Here is a 25,472-nt window from a genome sequence, read left to right on the forward strand (position 1 = left end):
TTATTAACGGTATATCTCGGCTATAGAGCGACCGATCTGGACGTGGCATGTGTCCCTTTACGTTTTGTGTTTGGCAAATTCTATAATGATTTTGTCAGCTGTCGTGGGATGCTGGCAATGCCTAATAAGATCCTTTAGATCAACGCCAGCAATCAATATATTATAACTTTTGTATGTAATTTTATAATACTTGCATCTCTTCTGTATTTCATGCCCCTCTCCATTGACAATGAGTAAAGTTCTGTCTACGATGTTCACACCACATACAATTTAATACTTGGCTCATAGCGTTAGCGGGTAAGTAATTTACAATTACAATTAAATAATGCTTAGAGTAGGTGCTTAGACTAGGATGCAGGGCCGGGGCTTCGACTAGTTCACGTAGAACTGCTCGATAGGAACGTTCTTCAGCAGCTGGTTGGCGAGTTTTCCGAATTCGCTTGCCAGCTTCTTCTGCAGCTGGCTCTGCATGGCTTCCAGGACAATCTGGGAGTTGTCGCGCAGGAAGAGATTGGTGGCCTCCACTAGGGGGACAGAACGCAATTGATTTAGGCAGGAGCTTGGGTAAATGCCAAGATAAACTTACGCAGGATACGGTTGTTGTTGAACGCCCCGGAGATGCTCATTTTTACATCCTTTACATCCAGCACCAGGCTGAGCGAATCGATGTGCAGATAGTTTGCCCCCTTGGACGCACGCACCGATGTCTTGCCGGTGAGATCGGCACTCACGCCCTCGAAGACGGCATGGAAATCACCGCCGCCTGAGGCGGGCAGGATCAGCAGGACACCGGAGCTGGTGTACTTAGCCTCGATCTTCAGCTTGGGCATCACGATCTTCGCCTTGAAGGGCTCGTTGTTTTCAGTCAGCTTGAGAGACTTGACCTGGAAGTTGCTAGCCCCAAATGCTTCCATGTTCTTGAGGGTGATCTTATAGCCCTGTGGCCCCTCTGTCAGCTGCAGGGCCAGGGAATCCATCTTGAAGGGCTCCACAGAGGGCAGCTGGTGGGGAGAAAGGGAAAGAGTGTAGGCTTAGTCATAGGTTTGCTTGATTCTGCACCACTGCACCACTGTTCGAAGAGTGAGAGATTTCCGCACTTTCTCCACAAAAAAATTGGCGTTGCGCAAGTCAATCTCTAGCCCACTGACTTCCATTTGACTTACAACTGACTTATGCAACTCCAACTCGTTTGCAATGGAAAATCAGCAGAAAAGAAAGGGAAATGCAAGGAAAAACAAATGCAAATGAGAGAGAAAAGTAACCCACCTGGATCTCGGGAATTCCACTGGCCAGATAGGGCTTCAGATGCTCTATGGCACCCATGAAGCAGTCCACCAGCTTGGGATCATCGCGATGACATTGCTTGATATAGGCGGCTGCAAAATAGAAACCAAACAGAAGCTTAGAAAGGAAAATCACTTAGCACAGTCAACAAAATAGAGATCAACAACAGTTAAAGTCTCTGCACTTCAATTCCTGTAAAGTTCAACGACTCTGCGGACAAGTAATAAATACCATAAACCAGTCTCGGCTTCAGGCGGCCTTCAGCCAGCCAGATTGAGATCTCGAACTCGATCTTGATCATGATAATGATAATGATTTGAGTCTGCGGGCAAGGTTGAGGCTATGCTGCGCTCTGCCCGAGAAGTGCAGCTCTAGAACCTGTTGTAGTCTCCATTCTGACGCACATGACACACATTTCGGCTGCGCTGAGGCCGGGGGGCGGGGGCCCCCGGGTAGCGATTACCGGTATTACCATTACACAATACTACAATGCGGTCCGATTTCATTAGCGCCATTCGCTGGCAAGGCAAACTGCACCGAGAGCTATCGAATTTTCAAGTTGAAGGCTGTTCAACGGCCGCGCTCTCAAGCGCTAATTAAATATGGATTTGGCTCATAGTCTGCATTTTGAGTTCGAAGCTGAGATGCCATGATATGCTCCTAGCATGATGCCATGGGGCTCCAAACATTTATAATGCGGAAGCGACGTCTTTGTTGACACTCAATGCTTCCGAAGCGGGGCTTTGTCCCCCTTTTTCTTTGTTTCGCTCATTTGTCAAATAAAACTGTGTCGCTTCAAGCAATTAACACTTTGAATAGTATCTCTAGATCGATTTGGAATGGGTTGCACAGGTGCCTTTGTGGGTACATGTGTATGCCTGTCATTAAACTTGACTTTTGACTTATTCGGGAAGATGCAAATGCACATTTTTCCCCCGCCATAGTGTGAAAAGAGTTGAAAGTGTTAATTGTTTTGATGGGTTTCACCAAGGGAACCAATTTAAGGGAAATCGAAGCTGGAATACCCTTTAAATGTTATGGATAAAGAACCAAAGGTATATCTTTGTCTTTTGGCTAGCGGGTTTCCCCACCAAATACTAAGATATCCCTTCTGAATATTCTTAATGATCCGTATTCCAACTTACGGGCTTCAGCCTGGACCATCCAGAGCGTCTGCAGCACAATCACCAGGCACACGTACTTCAACATCTCGGATGCGAATAAAAATAGCACTTGATCACTTTTATGAATTATAGTTCGACACAGACAGAAACGACCAACACGCGACACGGAATGGGAATTATAATTAATTTAAATATTTATATTATTGGTCGTAGTCGTGGTCGAACGTCTGTCACCGCGAAGCTGAGAACTTGAACTGCGAGACAGTCGCCAGTCGATCGCAGATTTTAAAGGCCCCTCAAGTGGTGGAGCGGGAAATGGAGACTGGGGACTGCGGGGCACACACTCGTAGTACATAATGCAAAGCCCGGACAAGTTAAAGCAGAGCTCAAGTCAAGTCCCGACGTTTAAGACGACGTCGTCGCTGGCAGAGAACTTCAATATTTCCGAACAGATCTGAGATGGGACTACGTGAAGCGTTGGAACTGAGTAGCAGTTGGCCAACTGACTAACTGACTGACTGACCGACTGCTTACCTGCTCTTCGGTCCCTCCATCTCTCTGTCTCTCTCTGTCTCTAACTTGGGCTGGGCCTCTCTTTCCGTCTGACTTCTTTGGCTTCTTGCAAATTTTTTGTTTACCCATTTTGTCGAGTGCCATAAAAACTAATTAAGCAATTCCGTTTACGCAATAGACTGCAGATTTTCTTTGTCAATCTTACGAGATGCAGTAAGAACTCACAGTAGTACATATACGAGTATGTAGGTAAAAATGGCTATGGTTTTCCCTTAAAGGGAAACTGAGAGACTTCACACCTGCTTTTATAACCTTCCTCCAGTTGACCGCAAAATAACCCTGGAGGCAAACAAAAGTTGTAGCAATTATTTAGAGAATCGGCCAAAGACATAATAAGATATATCAGCTTCAAGATCTCTGAGGAAACCAAACTTTGGATCCAATAAAACATAAGTTTTAAAAACCTTGAGGTACTGAATAGAATTGGTACATTCTTGGAATCAGAACAGGCTAAAGCGAGCTAAATAAACCTCATTACGCGTAATCTGGGAATCAAATTAAATTAAGACGTTTTGTGTGTGTGTGAGTTAATGAGTTATTAGGCTTAGATCACAAGATGTGATTGTATAAGACTGTAACGAATGTCTTGTCTATGAAGCCTCACTACGTAATACTCTAAAATCCCGTTTAAAACTTTGTTTTATGCATGAAATGGTTGTCAATAAAACAGTAGACATTTTCAGTCAGAAAAACATTCATTAACTTGAATGGTACTAGCATTGACTACTGACTCGCCCCTACATCTATTCACAAGAAACATATTTACATGTTTGCTTATTAGCACTTCATTGAAACTAGTTAATCAGGCACTTTTATGTGTTGCACACGGTAAGACTTTCCTCACGCGTTCATCTTATAATGAATAATGAAAAGGTTATACTGGTTTAAACTTTAAGGCATAGATCTTATCCGTTAAGTTTTAGTTTCTAGCCAGACCAGTCGCTGGAGAAATAATTAATTAATAGCTGGGTGAGTGACTAAACTGGTATAACTATGTGCAAATACTGCGGAATTCATTAGAATTCACTCTCTTCTATATAGAATGGAGCTGTCTGGGAACCACAGAAAGCCCAGATACTTTGCCCCAAAACTTTGCACTGCAGCCTCGAGACTTTCGACTGAACCTAGACGAATGAAGCTGAACTCTTAAACTGTTTACAATGGCCCTGAGCACAAACAAACAGCGCAATGGGGAAGTAGTACAGTATCTGGGAGCGTGGAATGGAACGAGGGCCAAATACTTATTTGTCATACAAAAGGCCTCTTCGCCGATTCTAAAGCTTGTTGACAGCAGGTCCATGCGTACAATGCGAGTAAGTATATGTAGTTATAAATATATCTCCATCTGTATCTGTATCTGTACAAAGGCATACGAGAATAAAGAGAATTGGCTGGGAAGTGGCAGTGCGAGCGGAATGGATAAATGCTTTAGGCATTGAAGAGGAATGAAAACATTACTCAAATCTCATTGTTTCATTCGCCTCATTGTTGCCTCTAACTTTTTCTATACGTAAGTGTATCCCATCCCCTACATGTTCCCAGAAGGTGGCAATTGGCGCTGTTTGCCTGCTCACAAACCCATCATTTTTTAGTGAGACTGTCTTACTAATTAGCAAAGTGACTGGAAAAATGTAAAAAAAAAACAACGAAGGTGGAGATCATTTAGCCAAACAGACTGATTAAATAACCATAATTTGTATTAATTAAAATTTGAACGTTTTAATCACACTTAAAGAGCAGAAAAAGATAAATTTCCAAGAAACAAGTTCTATAAAGTCTCGAAGTGACATTGTCTCAAAATTTGCATTTACTTTCAAGCTCTGGTATAATTCCATATTTGTTAAGCTTCCTTCTTTTACTCTTTTGATTAGCAGTCAATTATCAAGTTTCGGCCATAAAACAGGAAGCAATATGACCCCTAATGTATGGTTTAAGTCCCTTAAAGCAGCTGGCCAAAAAGGAATCGATCCACAATTGCGTTCACTGTCGGGTGGCTGACCCAATAACCGAACCACCTTGACCTTGAAGCGAGTCCAAGTGAAGCAGTGGCACATGGGCCGCACAGTGGGACCTTCGCCGAAATAATGTGGCAAAAGTAAAAATTTGTATGTGAGCTTTGGATAAATTGAGAACTTGCCACAAATTCAAGCTTTAAGAAAATCGGATCTTTAGCTTAGGAGATATAAGAATTTAATGTTAACCATTTTTATGCATAGACCGCATATTTCAGGTTGTATACAAATTCTAGATCAGCATCTGTAGCATCAACAATTTTAAAGATACCAGACAACCGAAAACGCAGAGCCGTAGAGAATGGTAGATATGGTACCAGATTGAATACCAGATCTGGATGAGATCGAATCATTAGTATAGCCAGAATGAAATTATCAATTTGCATTGGCTACGCTACCACTAGTTCAAAAGAATAAATTAACATTAAAATATAACTGGAGTTCTTGGCATGCGTGATAGCATGCGGCAGACATCGGGTCCAATACCTATTCCACCGCTTTATTGTATATGGCATTTTCTCACTGCATGCAACAATTAGATGCATGGAGTTTTATTCCTCGAGAGGGCAAATGTTTTGACGGCAGCCCTTATGGAAGGGAGGAACATAAATAAGGAGGGAAGTGATTCAAGCTGAATTCTTCGACATACTTACACTGAGGGTCGAATGCAGCAGAAATGGACACGGGACCACAAACGATGGAAGCTCATCTCGAACTTTCTTTAAGAAAAACGAAATTCCTGCAAAAATAAATACATTTGCATGCAAACGACTCTGCAGTTTATACGTTTCCTTGGCATACTTTCAGGCGTTGTAGCTACAGTGGCGGTAGGAAATATCGAACCATGCTGTATGTAAAAATCGTGATCGTTGCAGACGGAAAGTCGGGACGGTTTTAAAACCCTTTTAAATATATTTATTAGTGCCAATCTGTGCGTGGCATTCTTTTTTCGAATGGATTTTGGCCAAAAAATTGTAGAAAAACGATAGAATAGACTCGGAAAGATTGCGAGTGTACGCAATTGTTTTGATAAGTCGACTTTTATAATCGCTATGGATTATTTTATTATTGCTAATGCACGGCAAGATAAACATCCAACATTTAAACGATGTGATTCACAGCTCACGACCCGCTTTTCTTACCATCTCTAGATGTAAATTAAATTTAAATGCAAAACGCACAATCATAAACAATCAGAATTATTCTCGACAGTGAATAAAGTTCAGTGACAAAGTTCTCCGAGGCATGTGCATTTCTTTTGGAGGGCTTGTCACTCGCTGTCAATGGCAGGAATAGATGGATGGTAAGCCCAATAAACATTACTGATTTATAAAGGAAAGGGTTCAATGAATGGCTGGAAAGATGGATGAGATAATGAGGTGCCGCTTGGCCATCACTTGACACTCTTTAGAACAAAGGCCGCAAAAAAGGGAGAAGCAAAAGGAGGTGGATGCTAATCCCAGCTCGACAATCGCTAATGATGGATTCATGATTCGTGGCAGACTCATTACCAGACTGCAAGTTTAGATGGGCTGGGGCTTAGGCGGTGTTGCGTTGCATTGCGGCACCCAAGTCAGAGACCCTTTAGTGCAGGGTTAACCTTCAACTTCAAGGCACCCAGGCCCCAAACGACGACGACCTGTCTACGCCTGCCTGCTTCTGGGGTGTGTCAGTGGCAGAGGCAGAGACTGAGACCGAGGCCTGTGGAAGTAACAGAGGTGGAGGCCTCTCCTTGTGTTCGTCTTTCTTTCTCTGGCTCTTTAGCTGCATTTCGTCGGCGCTTTCGAGCCGACTTCTTGTTGGTTAAAATGGCTTGGACCAAAGCACTGCGAGCTCATTCCTCGACCGAGTCGCGTGAAAGTTGGACGCAAAGTAAGCGCAGGCCAAGTCACGCCGAAGAAAGCAGCGGACAACAATTCGATTCTTTATTCAAGAACAAACAACGACGGACTGGTACTGGTGCGGACTGGTTGGGACTGGCTCTGGCTCTGGCTCTGGCTCTGCCTCTGCCTCTGGCTGGGGCTTGGGCCTGGGTCAGGGACTGGGTCTGGGTCTTCGTTGACCCACTTAAAGAGCCCGAAAGAATTTCCGTCAAAGTGAAACCCACAGATTTACTGTGCGAGTGTGTGTTCAAAATTCTTGTTCAACTGTTTTCGCTTTCGCTCGTAAACCGGGCAAAGACCAACGACGTCATCTGACCAAAAATTAGCATATATCCATATATTTCCGATGAGACAGTCGACAGTAGAGCAGAAAAAACGTGCTAATCAATTACGAAACTAGCGAAAAAAAAGTGAAACACTATCAATAATTTCCTCTGTTACTTCTACTTTCATTCAGACAAAACAAACCATAAAAATGTGCCACAAATTAGGATTCATTTTGCTCGCGTCCATCGTGGGCGCCATTTGGGCCCAAGAGCAGCGTAAGTATACAACCATCTACAACTAATCGTATGATTAATAGACATCAGCCGATTGAGCTAGAAAGCTTTCTTTTCGAAGAGTTACATCAAAAGCAGCGCGGCTTTCCAGACCCCTCCTTAGACACGTTCGCCGGCCCCGGCCACGGCCCCAAAATTGGCTTAAGTAGCCCATGGATAGGGCTTTAATTACCCACCCCCAAACGTGCCCCGGCAACAACGAAAGTTGGCTAATACCGGTGGCTACGACTACCGCGAATGGCAATGAAGTTCCCGGAATAGCATTTGATGGCAGTGCTATCTCTGATCAAGACTTCTGGTTCTCTTTCGGTACTTCACCGCATAAATGCAATCAAAATTTGAGCAATCTGGAACGGAGTTACTTGTGCCATTTCATTTCGCTATTTTAAGAACTTTGAGGCCTATAAAGATGTTTAGGATGGGACGTGTCTGGATAAATCTAAGATATAAACAAAATTTCTGGAATCATTGCTCAAAGTTCAAGTCAATTAAAAGTGACGGACAGAAGACAGGGCTCTGCATCTTCCGGAAAAGTCTAGACCCGAGCGCAATATCAAGTATGACTTCCATTTATCAAGTCTGTATCTCTGATATACATCCTCAATTGTTTCCTCCACTGGCCTCCCTGAACACCTTTCTTAACCCGGCAATAAACCTGTCACCAGCCTCATTTCTCAGTCGCCGCTCATACTCGTAATGCAGGCTGAACATGCTCACAGCGATTATCCACTATAGCTGTGAGAGATCCCCTGAGATAATGGCGAACTTGAACCCAACGACAACTCACGCACCCCCTGGAGAAGGGGAAGCGCAGTTAATGGGAGGAAAGCTCGGGAGCGAATCTTCAGCTCCATTGTGCACAATTTTCGATGAAACAATGTAGACTGTGAATAGGCAAAAGTGGCAGCAATTATTAAGCACTGCATTCAGTATTTCCCACCGCTCACCCATCCCCTAACTACCAATCACTTTCAGCGTACTATCTGCAGCAGTGTCCGCGGGATGAGGCTCAGATCAACGAGTGTCTGCGGGACAGTGGCAACAAGCTGGTCCACTACCTCCAGAAGGGCGTGCCCGAGTTGGACATCTACGAGGTGAGTGGAGATCTCTCATGCTTCACGAACATCGCTAACCTACGAGTATTTCCATTCCAGATCGAGCCCGTGATGATCGATGAGATCGGCATTGTCTTGGGAAGCGGTCCGGATGGCTATCGTGCTCTATTCCGCAACATCCAGGCCTATGGAGTGAGCAACATAACTGTCACAAATATCCGGTAAGTTCAGGTACACTCAAGATAAGTTCCAATGTACTTTGGTCGCCACTACTTCTGTCGTGCCTGGGGGGCAAGCTTAGCTTTGAACCCGCATAACTTGACCGACACTTTAAGTGGTTGCTTCTGTCATGGAAGGGGAATGATAATGCATTAGAACAGCTAGAGTCCCACTGCTATTCAACCTGAATGGAACAAACCGGCATTGAACAAAAGAACTACTTTGATACTTAACTTCAGGGTAATTCGAGGCTTATAGGCTCTTATGAGATTTTATGGTGCATCAGCGATACTTTCACGGTCCTTGTACTTTTATTTCCTTATTAGTTTTACTAGAAAGAGCATTTAAACTTCTTTATATATTATTTTAATCTTAATTATTATATTTTAACAGAAGGGGCTACATGCATTTAACTCTAGAAGGTTTGTTTGAACTTCCGTTAAAATAAGATCAAAAGTCAAAGATGTTAAAGACATCTAAGTGAATCCAAATCTCATTCAAGCTTCACTACATATATCGCAACTATGTTATCAACCCACTTGGCCAGCATCCAAGTCAATCGGTCAGTGAGTCAATCGTTCAGTTACGGATTCGATCAATACCTCTAAGCACGCGATCTTCGCCATGATCATCGCTCACGTTGTCAACATTGTGTGGGGAGCTCATTGAATGAGCGCAGTTTCCGATATATTGCCACCGGTTATGGGCTCTCAAGATCTTGATTTATACCCATTCGAAACGATTAGCACTCGCATTCGCACTCGTATCGATCGCGCCATAATTGATTTACATTTGAGTGGCTCTTCAACTCTAACTCAAACGTTTTATGTTTGCCCGGATCGATTTGCATGCGCACGAGGGGTTTTTTTTTCATTGCAATGTTGCAAGTATATCACGTAATTGCCCCCAGATCGGCTCGTGCCCATTCTGGTTTGGGGGTGGGTGTGTAGGTGTGCGAACAGCTCCAGGGAAATCTTAGCCATTTCTTATCTGGAATCAGACAGAGATACTGTTCGCTGGAAATTTGTTTGAGCTTGCGTGTTGGGCTATAACCGATTAGTCGTAATTCATTTTTATGGCGAGCTTGACAATCAAAGAAAAAACCAGTACCTAATTATCATTTAATGGGGGATTTATCGACGCAGTTTGCGGTTGAGAGGAGATTCTTTGAAAAGCAGGGGAAATACATACTTCATTGGGATGCATCATGTGCTCTCCTTATACCTTCTGTGTGGTCAATGGACAAGTAAGGAAAGATTCCTTCGCGTTTAACTGCTTTTCAATGACTTTTCAATCATCTCTCAAATGGATATGGTCTCAGTTTTTGGGGGCCTCTTGGATTATGCAACGCCCCCAAAGCCAATAGCACTTTTGGCTTAACTTTCCGGTATTTGGAACAACAGAACAGCAGAAACAACAATCGACGACGGACTACCGTTTCTCTACAGACACTTGTCACTCAATTGGCGAAAAAAGTGACGCCAAGTCAATTGGTAGACACATAAACACTGTCCGCGACGACAGACCAGACCCACAGATCGTTGACCAAGAAACGAGCCAGAAAAGTGTGCCAACACTAGATACTCTATGTGGCCCCAAACAGGGGCCGGTTTCAGAATCGGTATCATTTCAATATTGATTTGTCCACCGAAGGTCGTTTCAGACTGTTCTTTTTGGACAGTTCTCTCTGGGGGTAAGACTTTGAATTAAGAGAGTTTCGTTTCGGTTACCACCCAGCAAATCAAGGTTGTGGCAGTAATCGTCTGCTCATCGTTTCAATGAAGTGGCACTTTTGTAAGGAGCTTTAAGAGTCATTACGCAGATTGTCACTGTCATTGCCATTAGATATTCATATTCGTATGTATTTATATATTTCTATATCTGTTTACCTTACAGCTCCGACTTGGACTCACTGCAGTTCCAGCTGACGTGCGAGATACCCCGCATACGCGTCAAGGCTCAGTACCGATCCACAGGTGTTCTGATCTTGGTGAAGGCCTCCGGTGCCGGCGACTACTGGGGCGAGTATGGTAAGTAACTTCATCGGATAGACTTTTCATGGTCGGATGCTAATAATTCGCCTCTTGGCAGAGGGCGTAAAGGCCAAGATCTACTTCAAGGCGGTGGCCAATGAGGGAGCCGATGGCCGCACTTACTTGACCACCGATTCGGTGAAGATGGACTTCAATGTGAAGGATATTCAGATGGGTGTCGATAACATTGCCAATGGCAATTCAGTCATACGTAAGCTTAGATCTAGAGTCGCTAGGAAGCCTATTTAATTCTGCCCCATAACTTCCCATTCACAGAGGCTGCTCTCAATCTGTTCATCAACTCGAACTCTCAGGAGCTCCTCAAGGAAATGAAGCCGGCGCTTAGGACAAAGCTCACTCTGGTCATCAGGAACTTTATGGATCGCATATTCGCCAAAATCCCCCTGGATGAATGGATCAACTTAAACTAGTTCTCCCCAAGACCCATCCCTAAGATCCTGTTCTACTTCTAAGTTCTAATTTATTGCACAGAGTTCAAGCTAAATAAACAAACAAAAAACTGTACGAAAAACCAAAGATGAGAGGTGGAAACAGGAGAGATTATACTACTCAATCCTCCCGTGCGACCCAAACGAACAGGTTGCTATATTATCAGAGTTGTGGAGCTCATCAGAGGCGGCATTAGGCAACCGGGATCGGGGTTATCATTAGATGCACGTTTGAAAAGTTAGAAAAGTTACCCACTCTCGTTCAGGTTTGGCATGTTAATTCAAGGCCATCGCGCCGTCTCCATGAATGAGAAAATGTACGTAAACAACGAGGGGTTGGTATTTATCACTAGCCATATGGATTTAAGAAATAACCCAACTTTGTAGCTGTAGTGATCAGAAGATACGACAGTAGCTAAGATATCTCTTTAGAAATACATGAAGACAGCATTCCACTACCATTGGCACTGCACTTTGTGCCATACCCCCGCAAAACAATCCGCGAATGATCGACAATCCAAAGCTCCATGACCAAAGGGAGCTTCACTGAGGCTTACCACTGCCGATTGAATAATAAACGATGAATGAATAGCAACTAAAGGCGTTTCAAGTTATCTAACACGTGGTGGCCGTTAAGCCGAAGCCTGGCCAACTGATCTTTTGGTTGACCCCCGAATTGCGTGCGGTTCAACAATTTTCCCCATACCACAATCAGTCGCAGCACCGAACCATGTCAGAGGCAGCCCAACGACGACCCAACCTCAACCCCAACCCCAACCATAAGCGAGTGCCCAGCGAGAAAGCTTCTCGTCACCAGGAACATTACATAATATCCAAAGTGAACAGATTGTCAACCAACACACGACCTCAACTCACTACCGATCCGATCGTCTCCACGGAACACAGGGAAGATCTGTTCTCGACTCGTAATTGCGATTGGCACGACAGCGACCTTCCTTCCCTCTGGCCGCTGCCAACCCCTGACACCGTCGAACCACTAATCCCCGACTGCGTTTTCGGGTGGCAAGGCTGCTGAGGTGGGAAACAGCCCACAGCTTCCTGCATGACCTACCTGCTGGCATTTGGCTGGCTGTCTGCATTTTCCCAGCCGCCAACTGGCAACTGGCAATTTTCCCGCAGCTCGCAGATACATTTGTGTGGATGCAATCAGTATAAACATTATTATTAGTATTAAACAGTAGCTGCTTAGCGTCTTTCTCTATCTCTCTCCCTTTCTGCCGCAGCGTGCCGCGTGTCTCTCTCTAGTTGTCTAAGCGTTTTGCCAGCATGCTTCGCTCCAGCACCAGGGAGCGGAACCGGGGTATTTCTGAGTTCTACGTCGTGCTGCTGTTCTAGCTCCACAACTTGCCCAAGCTCTCATGTAAATCGAAGCGAAATTTTTGCTATAAAACGTGCCGGTCTCAACAATTTTGCATTCAGTACGATCTGTAGACGGTTACTAAAGCAACACTCGAATACGAGACTCTGAAACAAACAAACAGAATAAACCTCAAGCAGCAGCGAGAACGTTGAGCGGCCTTCGACATCAAAAGTTAATCAAATAAAGTGCCCGAACACACAAAACTCAAATAAAAAGCTAAATAATCTTCAAGTGTAAGTTTCAGGCCAGGAAATATTTGTTTGATATATCCTAGAGAACTCGCAGGACAAGAACCCGGACGTAATCCTCAAGCATAAATCTATTCAAGAGAACCAGTGAAAACATCCTAACTAAAGGAATACTCATTCTGCACTCCATCCAACAAGGAACGATTACATTCCTTCGCACTTCTGAATGAGAATGAACCCTATTACGAAGGACTAATCTTTTGAAATTCAGCAAAACTATTTTTTTACTCCAAGCTTCAATTTCAATCCAACTCTTTCAAGTTCAAAGGCAACCCCCCCTCTATTCAATTGCACTCTCGTAAAAGATTAACCAAAGTTCGCTCTCGCTGGCACCCCGCCAATCAGTGGCCATTCATAAAAACCGTAAAACATTGATAATAATATAGTGCGGAGACCCGATCAAAATCAGTTAAATTGCTGTATACAAAGCGAACAAAACAGACATCTGATGATAGTAATCGTTGTGGATCGGTTCAGTCGATAGAAACCTCCCACTTATTTGACTACGACGCAGTCACCATAATGCCTATAATCGGGACTGGGACTTGGGATGATTATAGCAGTGGGAGGAGGATCGGTTTAAAGGGGGCTGAGTGTGCCGACTCGGTTATAGAGGTTAATGATTTTTAGATAGATGTTCATTATGGAACATCGGCTGTGACGTCAATCGCGATAATGGTGGGATGGTGGGATGTTAGGGGATGGGGAATCAAACAATAGTTTCTGTAACCATTATTATAATACAATACAATACCTCTTTAATATCTTCCCATAGGAAACTAAACTTGCAACTATACAATCAATCAAAATGCAGTCCACACTCATTGTAGCCTCTCTGATGATCTGCTTCCTGGGCGTCACCTTAGCTGCCAGTATGCGTAAGTAAAACGCTGATCCCATACTATATCCTTTACTCAAAATATCCCTTCCCTTAGCTGAATACATTCAGGTGTGCCATCGCAATGATCCCGAGCTGTCGAAGTGCCTGAAGAGCAGCGTCCACAACCTGCGTCCGTATCTGGCCAAGGGCATCAAGGAGCTGAACGTGCCACCGCTAGAGCCCCTCTACATTGGCGACCTGAGCATTCTGGATGGATCCGCTGGCATTACAGTGAGGGCCAAGAAGCTGAGCGTTCTGGGAGCCTCCAACTTTGAGATCACCAAGCTGCGCGCCTCTACTCAGAACAGGCGATTCGACTTCGAGCTGATTCTGCCACATCTGCAGGGCGAAGGCATGTACGAGATTAACGGCAACATTCTGGCGCTCCCCATTAAGGGCAACGGACCCTTCACCGGCAACTTCACCAACTTTGTGGCCTATGTGCGCGTCCAGTACGACATCAAGAAATCGAATGATTTGGATTACCTGCATGTCAAGGAGTTCTCCCTGAAGATTCGCACTGGAAAGGGAAACCTGAAGCTGGAAAACCTCTTCAACGGCGACAAGGTGCTGGGCGATGTGATCAACGATACGATCAACCAGAACTTTGAGGTCTTCACCAACGAGGTGATCGCTCCGATCGCGCGCGCCCTTGAGGCCAAGTTCCTGGTCATCACCACCAAAATCCTCGAGAATTTCACTTACAACGAGCTGTTCCCCGTCTAAGATGAGCGTCAAGGCATTTTGGATGCAGCTGTCGAGATTTAGAATTAAGCTTGTGATACCCTTTATTTGTTTTAATTAGTCTTAAAATATTAAAATATTCAATAAATTAAACGAAATTTAACAGAAACACACGATACTTTGATATATCAGTAAGCAACAAAATGCTAAGTACAGATGTATATCCGAAACTAGTAAAGAATTTGTACTTTTTGTCTTCAAATCTTCATCAAAGGCTACCACTGAAACTATTAGGGACAAAACTTCAAACAAAAACGAGCCCATGTAAATCTTTACCTCTGGGGTGGGACGGAAATGAGATGATTTACTTCTAACTTTTAGATCAGTGCTTTCTTTTACGGATACCCAAAATTCAAAATTCTAGGTCGTGAAAAGAATCTAAATGTACATATTTTTTACTGAAAGAAATGAAAAAAACCAATTGCTCCACTCGCCTATTTCAATGATCAATATCGCTTTCCACGATCAGAGACTTCTGCAGCTTGCAAAGCCGGCTCGTTTTGCCACAGAGCTCCGCCACGACAGTGCTCGCTCTTGGGTGTAGGCGTTTCCAATACTCTCGATGGAGTTCTTACAGTGATACTGGGCGATGGCCTTCTGGTCGTCCTCTGTGTCTCGCAATTGGAGGAAGAACCTGTGGGCAAACATCGATTATAAAAGAAAGGATTCCTTCAGAAAGGTTTTGTTAACATACAAGCGAATTGGACAGCATCATGTGTATCTTCGTTTCCAGACGACATATGGGGATTAGCTCCGTGTCGTCCGATTATGTGTCGGTGACCACCTTCTGCGGTAGGATTCTTGAACTTCTCCGTAATCTTAGGAGCCAAATATGAAAGGAAACCACCACAAATAAAGAGAAAATTAGTATTAATATTTATTATATGACCCTTCACTGGCATAAATAACAAAAAAACATGACACATTTTCACATTACTCATTGAAATCAGAAGCACAAGCCTTGCATGTGAAGTCTCTGCACTTTAAATGAACCGGGCGACTACATTCATTGCATTTAATGAAGTTTGCGGTCAATTTACTTGGCAGAAGGTTCAGACAGATGAGACAGAAGTTCACATCATCGTCAGATTGTAGATCTTCCTGTACCTTTGTGCGCTTAGCCGATGGTTTAGATGGAGTTTCCTTGGTGAGCTTAGTTGATGGTTTGACTTGTGGTGCCTTCCGTGCACGCTTTTTCTGGGAAGAAACAGATGCCTTTATATCTGGTAGCTCAGAAGCTCTTTTAGCATCTTTAACCTTCAGTAGGCGCGGAGCTTTGTATCGGCTTTCGACCATTTCTTGTAGGCTTCTTTGATGTAGCCGCTTGCAGAGGAACAATGTCTTCCAAAGGTGATATGCAGATTGTTGAAAATGCTCTTGATTTTAACGGTTCCGACGACACTTTCGATGTCGAAGAATCTGGTGTGATAAACTCAAGTTCGACGTGCCGGCGCATGAATTTCGTATACCAATGGCGACCCGCCATCTGATCTTTATTCCAATTTTCTGGGTAGTCAACCGCGAGCTTCTTTGCGAATTGATAAGCCAACTCTCTAAGCTCGTTGATGCTTAGGTCATAATAATGGTTGGAACACTTTAAAATGTATTGGACAAGATCCAATTCTCGAGCCGAAGAGAAAACCTTTACAAAATGGAGTAAAATATCGCTGCAGGATGCTCCGAGGAATACCAAATACAATAGCAATGGCCGCTAAGCAACACTTAATGGCTTGCAACAGCGCAACAGGAGGCTGAAGTACGATTCGAGAGGAATTCGAGGCGGTATACTTTTAAAATAGCCGGCTTATTTCGGTATAGTTCTGAGGGTCGGTCACACTGTATTGCTCTGCTCAACAGGGTGACCGTTTACGGTATTTTTTTTAGGTCAAAATTGAACCGACGGTATATTTACAGTATATCGGTATATAATGGTATATTTTGTCAATTTCATCAATCTATTAAATTTCGTTTTCAACGTTATATAGAAATCCAATAAAAGTAAGTATTTAAAATAGGCCAGTCAAGTAGAAAATTGATTTATTAATCTTATAAAATTATGTGCTCATGGTTAAATGTTCTATCTAGCTAATAATATTGCACGGAATATCAAAAACGGGGAACATGTGAAATAGAACTTGAATTCGTCATTATATTTACGGTATATTTTTTAAAGGAGACGGTATGTTTCGGTATATTTCTGAGGGTCGGTCACACTGTACTGCTCTGCTCAAATTGTCCTCAATTAAATTCCAAAATTTCACTGTTTCTGTTTATAAGCATATTTGCTTAGACTTACAATTCACAATACACACAAAGTGCTAGCACTCGTATCGTTGTAAAAAATGTCAACACCCGCACGCAGACGTCTTATGAGAGATTTTAAAAGGTAAGAAAACGCCACGAAAAAATTAAAAGAAAAAAACGCAAAGTACACACACTTTGAGAGACCTCGTCGTCGTATCCGTCGCTCGTTCCCCAACCCAAATCGTGTTTCGTGGTATGAAATGGAGAAACCTGGGGGCTGCTCTGCTCCCTCTGCCTCAATACATGTGAACGCAGAGCAGACCATTATGTCTGTATGTCGTGGAAAAGTTTGCGCAGCCAAAATATACACCCATACATATTTATGCATACATATGCATGTCTTTGACACTTGACTTTGATGTGGTGTGGTACTGCAGAAGAAGAAGAGCGCGAAAAACAAATCCAAAAGGAAAATAAAGATAGAATATGTGAAAATTGTAACAACGAAAATTCGTCTTCCGTTTTCGCCAATTGCGTCGCAGACAAAAATCATTAACAATAGCAACCATGAATGTGTGCCCCAGAGAGAGAGAGAGAGAGGAGACGAGAGGAAGAGCAGATCCGAAAATGTTGGGAATTGAGTCAGAGGAGAGAGCAGAAAGCAGCAGTAACAGCAGCTGCCCCAAAAGTCATTCGCATCCTGGTTGCTGCTCTCCCGCTCCCGCCACCACTCTCGCGTAACCTTGTTGACTTACGCGACAGAGATAGCAAGAATTGAGTGTGTTCCCAAATGGAATTTCATGTGATTTCGTCAGTGTATTCTCTTTTTGTCAATTAGATTTCACCCCAGAGGTTGCACTTCGCACCGTCATGGCCCTGGCATAATGTCAAGGCTGCACCCGAACGAGAAGTGGGTGGCACGTGACCCTCTATTAACTGGTTTATCTCTTGGTACTCGTCCATCCATCCCTAGTCTAGTCGCTACTCCCTAGTAGTTCTTGTTTAATCGATGATTTCATTCGTTGGCCAGAGCAGCATTTCATTTCGCATTTAGGTATTGATTTAAGCCGATTGAAGGGCACGGTTGGGTGGTAGGTCTTTTTTGTTGTGCGGTTTCGGCTCAGTTCAGACCACCCGCTTGTTGCAGACCGCGCCAGCATTGACCTACATTCCTTACAGATCCCCGAACAGATAACGTGCCAATTGGCAGTTACCATATCGCGAATGGGATTCCTCTTTGGCTGGAGTTTTAGTCTGTTTATTGTGTACCTAATGTAAAGAAAAGGAAGGCACCTTAAATAATCATTTCGTGGCTGCAAAATAACTTTCGCTGGACTTCAACAGAATCCTTCTTTATATTGATTACATCATACACTGCTCCAAATTACCGTGTCTCAAACAAAAGGAAAACCAACGACATATCTAGTGCTTAAGGCACTTAAAATGGTACCGAGCTTTCGTGTTTATTTCTATTTATATATATGTACACATATTTACGCGCCATAAAAAGCCTTCTCTTAGTCACAAAGAAAGATGTTTAGTAAACAGTTTATGACTAAGAAATATATGCGTTTTTGTGTGGACTAGTAAACAGTTTCAAAGTTCAATAAAAATCATATAGATGCCCAAGCAGATTTCATAATGCATTGATATTTCTAACATGTTACCACATTTCGAAACTCTTCACCAGACTTCAGGAAGACCCACCAACGGGTGTTTCGGGTGCGCCAACAGATAATAATATTATGATATGGAACGCTGTGATTTTTGGTCCACACGATACACCATTCGAGGACGGAACCTTTAAGTTAACCATAGAATTTACGGAAGAATATCCAAATAAACCGCCAACAGTTCGATTCGTGTCGAAAGTATTTCACCCAAATGTGTATGCAGATGGTGGCATATGCCTTGATATATTGCAGAACCGCTGGAGTCCCACATACGACGTGTCGGCCATACTAACATCCATACAGGTGAGGTTCTTAATCTCAATCGTGGTATACTGACATTATTTGTACTAATTATTTTCGGTGTGTTCTCTTAGTCACTGCTGAGCGATCCCAATCCCAACTCACCGGCAAACTCCACCGCCGCACAGCTGTATAAAGAGAATCGACGCGAGTACGAGAAGCGTGTGAAAGCCTGCGTGGAGCAGAGTTTCATCGATTAGCCATGCGCCCACACTAGGAACAGCAACAGCAGAAAAATCAGAAGCGACAGCCAGGGCATAGGCAGTACCAGTAGCAGCAGGAGGGGCACTAGCTTCAGATTGAGAAATCAGCAAACTACAGCAACAAAAATATACAATAACATACACAAGTTTAAATTAAATAACAGCATGAATACTTATAACAATTATAGTGCTATAAAATTGTAACAGTGTCACAGCAACACATTCATTTACTATCCCCCACGCAATCACTCACGAAAGTTCGATCCTAGTTAGATTTGTTTGGCCCTTTTCATCGTATCATCCAAGAACCCGATACACTCCCAGAAATGCGAAATACTTTCCCCAGCTGGCAGCAGCGTCACAGGCCGCTGCAGCTGATAATCTCTCTCGTAAGCTAACAGCGATTCAAAAGTTATAATAGTAGCATAGATAGCAGCGGCGAAAAATGATTAATAATTATAATAAAACACATTATAAAAACTATGTCAAATAATTGCAAAAACAAAATAGTTTCATTTTAGATGTGTGCAAAGCAACTCTACTAAGAACAAATTACTAAACGCATACTAAAACTAAATCCGAAGCTAAACCAAAAACTAAAAAGCGTAAAGCAACAATAATAAAACATGATACATATGTATGTATATCTGTAGTAGTTCGTGTCGTAGTAAGCAACAGCACAGCAAAAGTTGAAAGTTAATTGATTGGCGGCAACTTTTCAGCTGCTCAAGAACCCGAAATTGAAATTGTAATTGAATTTTGAAAGTGGAATGTCAATGTTAACTCTCCAACCATGCCCACTTCCACGTGCACACACACACCAACACCTACAGACTCGAACAGCACATGCTACCTAGATTGAATAATAAGTTTATTGGCTATAAAATGTGAAATTTACTAGAAATTTAAATTAAATGTTAGTTACTAGCAATCCGAAAAATGAAAATGAACATGGGAAGTGTGAACAAATTCTGATCCTGGAAATGATTGGAATGAGCTGAGAAAGTAATGCTTGAAAGACCAATTCAAAATGTATTTTGTATATTCTTTTGTTGCTAACCCGGCACACCACCACTTTCCTAGCCTAACTATAAGATCTTGGTCCTCCTTGGCCCGACCTGAACTCCTGAACTGGTTTGATATCGCACACGCAAAGACACACAACACTCTTCCCTCCCCCAAAAATTATCCCAAATGCAATGGAGAAGATTGTATGATCGTGTGATCGCTCCCTTTAGTGTATAGTTGGATGGAAACACCTCATAAACTGCCATTTGCCACGCTATATAATCTCTAGGTTCAACTGTGTCTTGGCTGCGGCAATTCATTTAGTTTAGTCTTAAGCGTTTACAATCGAGTTTTGATCTGGTTTTGTATGTTGAATGAAAATTGCTGTTCCTTTTGCTATGAAACCAACCTCCCTCCACTTTTTGGCACTTTGTGTTGGACGCGAAACGAAACGAGATATGAAATATGATGTGAGATGAGATGAGATTAGAGAGATCCTGAATTGAATTGGAATATAAACGGAATAGAAGGCAACGAGAACGAGCACTCGTTGATGGTGATGATGCTCTGAGCATCATGTTAATCTTATATATGTATGAATAATCTACCACATAGCAACCCATTGTTTTATTATTTAAAACTTATTATGAAACACTTAATAATGCAGAAACGGTAGAGCGGAGTAACGAATGAGTATATGGAAGAAACAGAATCCCAAATAAATCAAATCAAATCATAGAAAAATATAAATACCAACAAACAATGACAACAATGATTGATGCAACCATTCAAATTATGTGGAATTTCAAAATACCTTATTGTAATTAATATTATTATTATTATTATTAATAAAGTATAAGATTTCAAATATCAATAAATGAGAATACGACAAAAGTATCCCCTCCCCCACCGTTTAAAATTTCAATATGGAACTTCCCTTCATTTTGTTAAAATTGTTTTTATTAATTTGTTAAAGTCTATTAAAGTTAATGACTTAAGCTTACGATTAAACAATTGCATTATTTATACGTATATGAAAGTAGAATTTCATTAGATTTTTTTAATTTTTGCCAACAGTTTTTAACTTTCTCTATAATTTTTTTATTGCATATCGAATAAACATTTGACACAAGCGAATAAAAACTTTGAATACTAAAATACATAAAACCTTCCACTTAAAGCAAAGTACAGATATAAAAGATACAGGATAAAATGATGTACTAGATACCGAAACAAAGACAAGACGAAACGATAGAAGACGACGTTATTTACAGGATAACTTAAGATACAAATAGAATACACACCGAATGTGTAGAATGTGTAGGGAGTGGTAGTAGAGTAGAATACAATATATAAAACGGGAATATTTGTTGTGGTGTATACGTTGTATAAAAAATAGAATACTAGAGGGCATTTCTATGCGTATGTGGTTGCTTGAGTGACTCCTCCATGGAATTGCACAGGGATTATACATATGTTGGGAGAGGACTTCGTCAAAGTACGTCCATGCTAGGTAGAGGTGTCCACATCCTAATTGCCGAGCACTGCATGGCTGTGTATGTTCTTAAAGTCTTGGGTCTGTGTGGTACTCCGCAAAACCTCCAGCCATCTATGAAGATAAGGAAACCAAAGTTAGCTGGTTCTTTGGCTCATATTTGATAAATGTAGCTCAACTCACCTGTTATAGGTATGCGCACTCTCTGCTCTGAAGAAGTACACATGATTCTTGAAGGAGAGCTTGAACACAAACTCCTTCTGCACGGCATCCTGGTGGCCGGGCGGTCCCACTGTGTATCCCAGCAGCGGGAGACTGGCGAGGGCAAACTCATCCTGGTAACTCTTATAGAAGTACAGGCAGAATGAGGTGAACACCACCCAGAGCTTTTGCCAGCCGGAGCTGTTCTTGAATTTACGCAGCAGATAGCCGGACAGCTGGTGCTCGGCCGCGATTAGATGATCGCCCAGTCCGACGGTTGCGCCACGATGCCAGCAGACGTGCAGAGCGGTATTGCTTCGGGATGGCTGCGTCTTGCTTTGCTGCTGCTGCTGGAGCTGCAGCTGCTGAGGGGTCAGGGGTCCGCCTCCGTTGATGCTGCTGTTCAGACTGCTGTTGTTGCCGTTCGTCAAACCGAACAGATCGAGACCTTCTTCGGACGAGCCTAGGGATAGCGAGGGACACAGAGATAGAGAGAGAGTTGAATTAGTTATCGTTCTGTATAGAGTGGACACCGGGGATCTGGGTGCTTGCTTACAAGGCCTTGCAGCGTGCTTTTCTTGCCAGCCATAAACAGAGAAATATATTAGAAAGTTTAACAAATAAAAGAAGACTAAAGAAAGAGTTATCTTAATGCACCCCACTGAATCCCCTCTAGATATACTCACTGCAGTTCTTGAGCGTCGTCAACTGGAGCTGCATGTTGGGCGGACCATTCTTGACGTCCGCCGCCGCCTTGGAGAGCTCGGCCAGCCAGAGGGTCTTCTCGGCGGTGGTGCCCGCACTCACCGTGATGGCGCACTGGCCCCCGAATATGGAGAACGTGTTGTGCTCGGCATTCTCTGTAAGCAGGGAACGCACCGGAACGTGGCCGAGTATGCGAAAGCTTTGATCCAGCGGCGACTTTGAGCCGTACAGCAGGATGTCCGAGAACAGGAAGAACATGCGCTGCTGCAGGCCGCGCTTGGAGTGCTTCAGCAGGCAGCCCTGTCGAATGAGGCGCCGATGGGGCTGCACCAGCTGCTCGAAGCTGATGTCACGCTGCAGCTCGCACAGCTCAACGAAATTAGCCGAATCGGGAAGCTGAGCACGGATTTCCTTGGTGCTGCGAATGAGCAGATGGTAGACGGCCTGGCAGTCGGCATAGTCGATGTGCTCCTCGGCGTAGTAGTCGCAAAGCCGCTCCAGGAGGAGCTGGTAGTGCAGCAGGCGGTTTAGGGGCTTCAGCAGCAACTCCCCGATAGGCAGATAGCAGACCTTCTGTTGCTCAAAGTCCTTGTACACCTGCTGGAAGCGATTGTCCGTCTCGTACATGTCGTTCAGGCAGTGCAGTATGTCCAGATGGGTCTGCACGTACTCGTCATAGATGGGCAGCGCCGCCATGTGCTTCATCATCACGTCTCCGATGCGGTGGGAGTCGTGGGTGCCGCGGCCCTCCCACAGCACCATGCGGTGCTCGATGTCCCGCAAAAAGAGGTTGTGGTGCTGCGCCAGCGAGTCGAGCAGCTCGAACAGCGGCTGCAGCTGCTCCACATCTTCAATGCTCAGTACCTGACGGAACGAGTTGTTCAGCACATCCAGGTCTTTCTTGTACGTCCGCTCTGTCATCAGCAGCTCCTTGGCCAGAAAGTAGCTCGGCTCAGTAGGCCACTTCCTCTTCTTGACCTCCGCCTCGATGTCATGCTGCGTGCTCATCGGATGGCCATTCCCGTTATGGCCGTTCTGGTGGGGTGCCGTTGCCGTGGCCACTCCGGTGGCCAGTTCCTGCCTCTTGGCATGCTGGATCTCTGCCTGGATCACATCGTAGGTGCCAGCCTCTGAGCGCGAGAGCGAAGAGGACTTATCCGATCCCAATGTGAGGTCGTAGCGCGTCGGAGGAGTGGTGATCTCCCCACGTCTATCCAGCGACATGTTGCCATTGATTCCGTGATAGACATCTGAAAATCAATCAAAAGAGGAACATAAAAATAATGAAATCATAAACCTAATGAATCAAATGAAGCTTAAAGCAAACTGTTAAAAATTAAATTAATATCTTAACTTGAAATATTTAACTCAAGAATGTCATTAACTAAAATTGAATTTAACTAAAATATTGTTCCCTTTTTTTCTGAAATCCAAACTCATTCCCGATCTTTTGTTTGATTAATGAAGTTTTATTTATTTAGTTTCGTTTCTATATAATTATAATTTAATGCTTGTTAAATCGATTGCTCGTGTACATTTCATTTTGTATTCACTTTGTTTAAAGACCTTTGTATTATCCTTTTCGATTTGGTTGAGTTTTTATGTGAGATTTTTCGGTTGAAAAGAATTCAATTAAACTGAAATTTCTTGAGTATTATTATTTTTCCTGTCTTACTTTCTAAAATTCAGCTAAATTTTGTGTGTGGTGTGTTTTGTGTCTGTTCTCTATATAAATACAAAATCTTAAATGAAATAAACACTCAATTTGCACTCGAAGGAAAAGGAAAAGATTACAAATAGTAAATATTCCTTTTTGGCAACCGAAAAGTCCGGTTTAAAAAAGTTATCCTAACTAAATAATTGGGTTCTTTTGGTGGTTTGGCAAATCAAAAAATGATTAAATCCAAGCGAAACTTTGTTCACAACAACCAATTTTCGTTTAAATCTCATTCCCGACTAAGAGCTAAACACAAATGGATATTTTTTGATTCGAATACTTTTGATCTGGATTAACTTATTTGAAATTATTGTACGTTGTACGATCTTCTCTCCTGTTCTTCTAGGGCCCGTTTCTATTCTCACTAACAACTCTTATATATTTCTTCCAACTATCATTATAAACTTAAAGATCTCATGATGGAGTTTTAAAACTTAATAGGGTTCGTCTAATTTCGTTTAATTCCTTTTGTTTCTCCCATTTTTAATAGAATAATTATGGAATGGGGATTGGGAAGTGGGTGTTTTCTTTTTGGCACATTTATGTACTAGAAACTAGAACTAATGGCTAATACAACATTTCTTCAATTGTGATAATTGTAATTAATATTTCAATTGTTAATTGCTTCTAAAAACATTTTGGCATATATGTAAATTAAAAACGTATATAGCACAAGAACTATATAAAATATATGGCTAGAAAACCCGCTTGGAGACATGAAGTAAATGCTTTCATTTCAAACTGTGATAATACCGAACTGCTCTGATCTGGAGGATCTGTCACGAGGAACTCCCAAGATATTAAACTCCTTCCTGGAGGTTTCTATTTTCGATATATTTAGTTGGGTATTTCAAAGCATTTAGCTGATTTGTCGCACCTTCAACTGAGAGATTACTAGACTTATAGCATAGGTATTTGTATATATGGCAAATATCGTAGTTTAGAAGATTGATTCCATATACCCGCATGTATATGGATTGACACTTTGACTGGAACTCAGATTGATAGCTATATTGAGAGCATAGATCTGCATAACCTATACTGATTGATCGAATACTGAATCATTGGCAACTTGAATGAAGAATCATATAATATATATATATATATATATATTGTATATAGATAACTTTAATCTTAAATGTCGTGTCGTCTCGATTTGTATTGTGTGTATTAGCTAAATAACAATTAAACATTTGTTTGGTTTATTCCATTATTCGATGATTAAACAGTGCATTAAAATTTGTTCAACTCGTTTAACGTTTTCGCTCTCGATATATCTCATATACTCGTATATATATATTTGAATGTTGAATTGATCTATAACATTATCATATATATATATATCATAATATATGTATTAGATACCGCTAATGGGCAACTCAATCTACCAACGATCTACCATCCATCCATACATCTACTACTTCATCTCATCTTTTAATTCTTTTCATCCGACATCAACGATCATCATCCTTATCATCATC

At 42.5% G+C, this 25,472-nt stretch overlaps 6 protein-coding genes across 7 annotated transcripts in view; 3 read left to right on the forward strand and 3 right to left on the reverse strand.

The window, feature by feature from the left end:
- Nucleotides 1-239: 239 nt before the first annotated feature.
- LOC6591370 lies at nucleotides 240-2,647 on the reverse strand. The gene is made up of 4 exons (XM_002017219.2): nucleotides 2,430-2,647; nucleotides 1,267-1,376; nucleotides 587-1,001; nucleotides 240-524 (listed from the first exon to the last, which is right to left on the reverse strand). The coding sequence occupies exons 1-4, from the start codon at nucleotides 2,491-2,493 to the stop codon at nucleotides 373-375; spliced, it is 741 nt and encodes a 246-aa protein (XP_002017255.1). The 5' UTR covers nucleotides 2,494-2,647; the 3' UTR covers nucleotides 240-372.
- Nucleotides 2,648-6,848: 4,201 nt separating this feature from the next.
- Nucleotides 6,849-11,275, forward strand: LOC6591371 (protein takeout). The gene is made up of 7 exons (XM_002017220.2): nucleotides 6,849-6,865; nucleotides 7,334-7,418; nucleotides 8,412-8,530; nucleotides 8,591-8,712; nucleotides 10,607-10,740; nucleotides 10,802-10,954; nucleotides 11,020-11,275. Exons 2-7 carry the CDS (start codon nucleotides 7,352-7,354, stop codon nucleotides 11,172-11,174), a joined length of 750 nt encoding a protein of 249 aa, XP_002017256.1. The 5' UTR covers nucleotides 6,849-6,865; nucleotides 7,334-7,351; the 3' UTR covers nucleotides 11,175-11,275.
- A 1,365-nt stretch (nucleotides 11,276-12,640) lies between these two features.
- Nucleotides 12,641-14,454, forward strand: LOC6591796 (protein takeout). The gene is made up of 3 exons (XM_002017221.2): nucleotides 12,641-12,806; nucleotides 13,597-13,699; nucleotides 13,757-14,454. Exons 2-3 carry the CDS (start codon nucleotides 13,630-13,632, stop codon nucleotides 14,425-14,427), a joined length of 741 nt encoding a protein of 246 aa, XP_002017257.2. The 5' UTR covers nucleotides 12,641-12,806; nucleotides 13,597-13,629; the 3' UTR covers nucleotides 14,428-14,454.
- A 53-nt stretch (nucleotides 14,455-14,507) lies between these two features.
- Nucleotides 14,508-15,741, reverse strand: LOC113566510. The gene is made up of 3 exons (XM_026992489.1): nucleotides 15,553-15,741; nucleotides 15,140-15,263; nucleotides 14,508-15,079 (listed from the first exon to the last, which is right to left on the reverse strand). Exons 1-3 carry the CDS (start codon nucleotides 15,739-15,741, stop codon nucleotides 14,892-14,894), a joined length of 501 nt encoding a protein of 166 aa, XP_026848290.1. The 3' UTR covers nucleotides 14,508-14,891.
- A 1,006-nt stretch (nucleotides 15,742-16,747) lies between these two features.
- On the forward strand, nucleotides 16,748-19,358 carry LOC6591797 (ubiquitin-conjugating enzyme E2-17 kDa). The gene is made up of 3 exons (XM_002017222.2): nucleotides 16,748-16,831; nucleotides 18,380-18,665; nucleotides 18,737-19,358. The coding sequence occupies exons 1-3, from the start codon at nucleotides 16,788-16,790 to the stop codon at nucleotides 18,860-18,862; spliced, it is 456 nt and encodes a 151-aa protein (XP_002017258.1). The 5' UTR covers nucleotides 16,748-16,787; the 3' UTR covers nucleotides 18,863-19,358.
- Nucleotides 19,359-20,811: 1,453 nt separating this feature from the next.
- LOC6591800 (FERM, ARHGEF and pleckstrin domain-containing protein 2) overlaps nucleotides 20,812-25,472 on the reverse strand; it is a 37,956-nt gene continuing 33,295 nt past the window's right edge. Inside the window, exons 11-13 of one of the 2 annotated variants that reach the window (XM_026985411.1) lie at nucleotides 22,256-23,524; nucleotides 21,552-22,032; nucleotides 20,812-21,482 (exon numbers count right to left, since the gene is read on the reverse strand). In XM_026985411.1, coding sequence (XP_026841212.1) covers nucleotides 21,404-21,482; nucleotides 21,552-22,032; nucleotides 22,256-23,524 — 1,829 coding nt within the window. In that variant the 3' untranslated portion in view covers nucleotides 20,812-21,403. Of the gene's footprint in view, nucleotides 21,483-21,551; nucleotides 22,033-22,255; nucleotides 23,525-25,472 lie in introns of those variants that run through there. The other variant, XM_026985457.1, reaches the window with a different exon arrangement.

The sequence above is a fragment of the Drosophila persimilis genome, unplaced genomic scaffold (assembly GCF_003286085.1).
Source record: "Drosophila persimilis strain 14011-0111.01,24,50 unplaced genomic scaffold, DperRS2 tig00000000-arrow-pilon, whole genome shotgun sequence".
Classification (NCBI taxonomy): Eukaryota; Metazoa; Arthropoda; class Insecta; order Diptera; family Drosophilidae; genus Drosophila; species Drosophila persimilis.

Bases quoted from the DNA above. Each gene is read 5' to 3' on its own strand.
- LOC6591370 (XM_002017219.2), bottom strand. From the start codon at position 2,493: ATGTTGAAGTACGTGTGCCTGGTGATTGTGCTGCAGACGCTCTGGATG. The intron at 1,377-2,429 runs GTAAGTTGGAAT...TCTATTTTGCAG, and splicing joins GATGGTCCAGGCTGAAGCCC to CCGCCTATATCAAGCAATGT. The intron at 525-586 runs GTAAGTTTATCT...CTGTCCCCCTAG, and splicing joins CAACAACAACCGTATCCTGC to TGGAGGCCACCAATCTCTTC.
- LOC6591371 (XM_002017220.2), top strand. From the start codon at position 7,352: ATGTGCCACAAATTAGGATTCATTTTGCTCGCGTCCATCGTGGGCGCC. The intron at 7,419-8,411 runs GTAAGTATACAA...AATCACTTTCAG, and splicing joins CATTTGGGCCCAAGAGCAGC to CGTACTATCTGCAGCAGTGT. The intron at 8,713-10,606 runs GTAAGTTCAGGT...TTTACCTTACAG, and splicing joins ATAACTGTCACAAATATCCG to CTCCGACTTGGACTCACTGC.
- LOC6591796 (XM_002017221.2), top strand. From the start codon at position 13,630: ATGCAGTCCACACTCATTGTAGCCTCTCTGATGATCTGCTTCCTGGGC. The intron at 13,700-13,756 runs GTAAGTAAAACG...CCCTTCCCTTAG, and splicing joins CACCTTAGCTGCCAGTATGC to CTGAATACATTCAGGTGTGC.
- LOC113566510 (XM_026992489.1), bottom strand. From the start codon at position 15,741: ATGGTCGAAAGCCGATACAAAGCTCCGCGCCTACTGAAGGTTAAAGAT. The intron at 15,264-15,552 runs GTACAGGAAGAT...TTGGCTCCTAAG, and splicing joins CATCGGCTAAGCGCACAAAG to ATTACGGAGAAGTTCAAGAA. The intron at 15,080-15,139 runs GTATGTTAACAA...GTTTGCCCACAG, and splicing joins TGATGCTGTCCAATTCGCTT to GTTCTTCCTCCAATTGCGAG.
- LOC6591797 (XM_002017222.2), top strand. From the start codon at position 16,788: ATGTCAACACCCGCACGCAGACGTCTTATGAGAGATTTTAAAAG. The intron at 16,832-18,379 runs GTAAGAAAACGC...ACTCTTCACCAG, and splicing joins CTTATGAGAGATTTTAAAAG to ACTTCAGGAAGACCCACCAA. The intron at 18,666-18,736 runs GTGAGGTTCTTA...GTGTTCTCTTAG, and splicing joins CCATACTAACATCCATACAG to TCACTGCTGAGCGATCCCAA.